The sequence below is a fragment of the Microtus ochrogaster genome, linkage group LG5 (assembly GCF_000317375.1).
Source record: "Microtus ochrogaster isolate Prairie Vole_2 linkage group LG5, MicOch1.0, whole genome shotgun sequence".
Classification (NCBI taxonomy): Eukaryota; Metazoa; Chordata; class Mammalia; order Rodentia; family Cricetidae; genus Microtus; species Microtus ochrogaster.
Genome location: NC_022031.1, coordinates 52,026,684 through 52,028,125, shown reverse-complemented (window position 1 = coordinate 52,028,125; position 1,442 = coordinate 52,026,684). Strand labels below are relative to the sequence as shown.

At 40.8% G+C, this 1,442-nt stretch overlaps 1 protein-coding gene across 1 annotated transcript in view; it reads left to right on the top strand.

The window, feature by feature from the left end:
- Shoc1 (shortage in chiasmata 1) overlaps window positions 1–1,442 on the top strand; it is a 62,988-nt gene that overhangs the window by 44,862 nt on the left and 16,684 nt on the right. Inside the window, exon 20 of the mRNA XM_005362389.2 lies at window positions 540–651. Within this exon, the coding sequence (XP_005362446.1) occupies window positions 540–651 (112 nt within the window). The remainder of the gene's footprint in view (window positions 1–539; window positions 652–1,442) is intronic.

Here is a 1,442-nt window from a genome sequence, read left to right as displayed (position 1 = left end):
TGTAAAGAGAGAGAGAGAGAGAGAGAGAGAGAGAGAGAGAGAGAGAGAGAAAGAGAGAGAGGGAGGGAGAGAGAGATAAAAAGAAATTAGCATGGACTGGACAGAGGGCTTATCCATTAGCAGTACCTGCAGAGGACCAGTTTGGTTCCTGGCACCAGGTTGGGCAGCTCCTAACCCCCTGTAACTCTAGCGGTGAGCCAGGGGATCTTGTGCCCTGTTCTTGTCACCATGCACATGCACAAAAATTAAAACTAAGTCTTTAAATAAATAAATAAAAATTTGAAAAGAGAGTAACACAATTCAAGGTGAAGCTAATAGAGAACACACCAGAGGCCTTCCAAGCTGAGCAGGTACAGATTAGAGGAGAAGTGTCTGGTTTCTTTTATAAGTAAATCACAATTTTATTCCCCAAATTTAAAAAGCTGATTTATGAGAAAAACAGTAATCCCCATAACTGACTATTCCAAAGGACAGCACAGTCCTCTGAGGTGTGTTCTCAGCCATGCATTATCTCCACTGAAGACTGTTGTCTCCCGCAGCTATAATATCACACTAGTGGAGAGAAGCTGCTGCGAGTCTCTGAAACTCTTCGGAAGCACAGAGCGCTACGTGGTGATCACAGTTGACGAGCACACTGCTGTAGTCGTGCAGGTAAAACTATGTCACACAGGGTAGAAACTCCAGTGGGAAGTAAATCTGGGGGATTAGCATGAGGAGTAGGGAACAAATATGGACAAAATACGTTCAAATGTATGAAATTATCACTTATTAATAATATATTAAAATAGAAAGTCAAGCATGTTAAAATAATACATCTATGTTATTTTTTCCATATGGAGCTTATCTGTAATCTGTGATCTCTTCTAAATTTTGCAGATGGGCATAGTGATAAATTACCACCACGGAAAATGACTACCAGTCTTCCTGATGTCATATAAATTTTAACAAAATTAAGGAAGATAAAGACAAACATAGTGATATCTGCAATCTTGGCATGTAGGATATTGAGACGGGATTGCAAGTTTGAGACCAACCTGAGTTATGTACAGCAAAACCCTAACTAAAAACAAACAAAATGAGTAAAGAATCTGGGGCTGGAGAGATGGCACAGGGGTTAATGGCACTGGCTGCTCTTCCAAAGGTTCTGAGTTCAATTCCCAGCCACCACATGGTGGCTCACAGCCACCTATACCAAGATCTGGTGCCCTCTTCTATTGTGCTGGCAGAACACTGTATACATAATAAATAAATCTTTAATAAAAGCATTTTTAGCAGTGTATATTTGTGTATTTTAAAGTTATTTGTTGAAAAAATAGTGTAGGAAGTTTCAAAAGCAATAAATTCCAAAGGCTGGGGATAACAGTGCTGGCTAGCATGCACACTGCCCTGAGTGTGAGCACCAGCTGTGCAGACAGAGTGTCAGCACCAGCTGTGCAGACAGA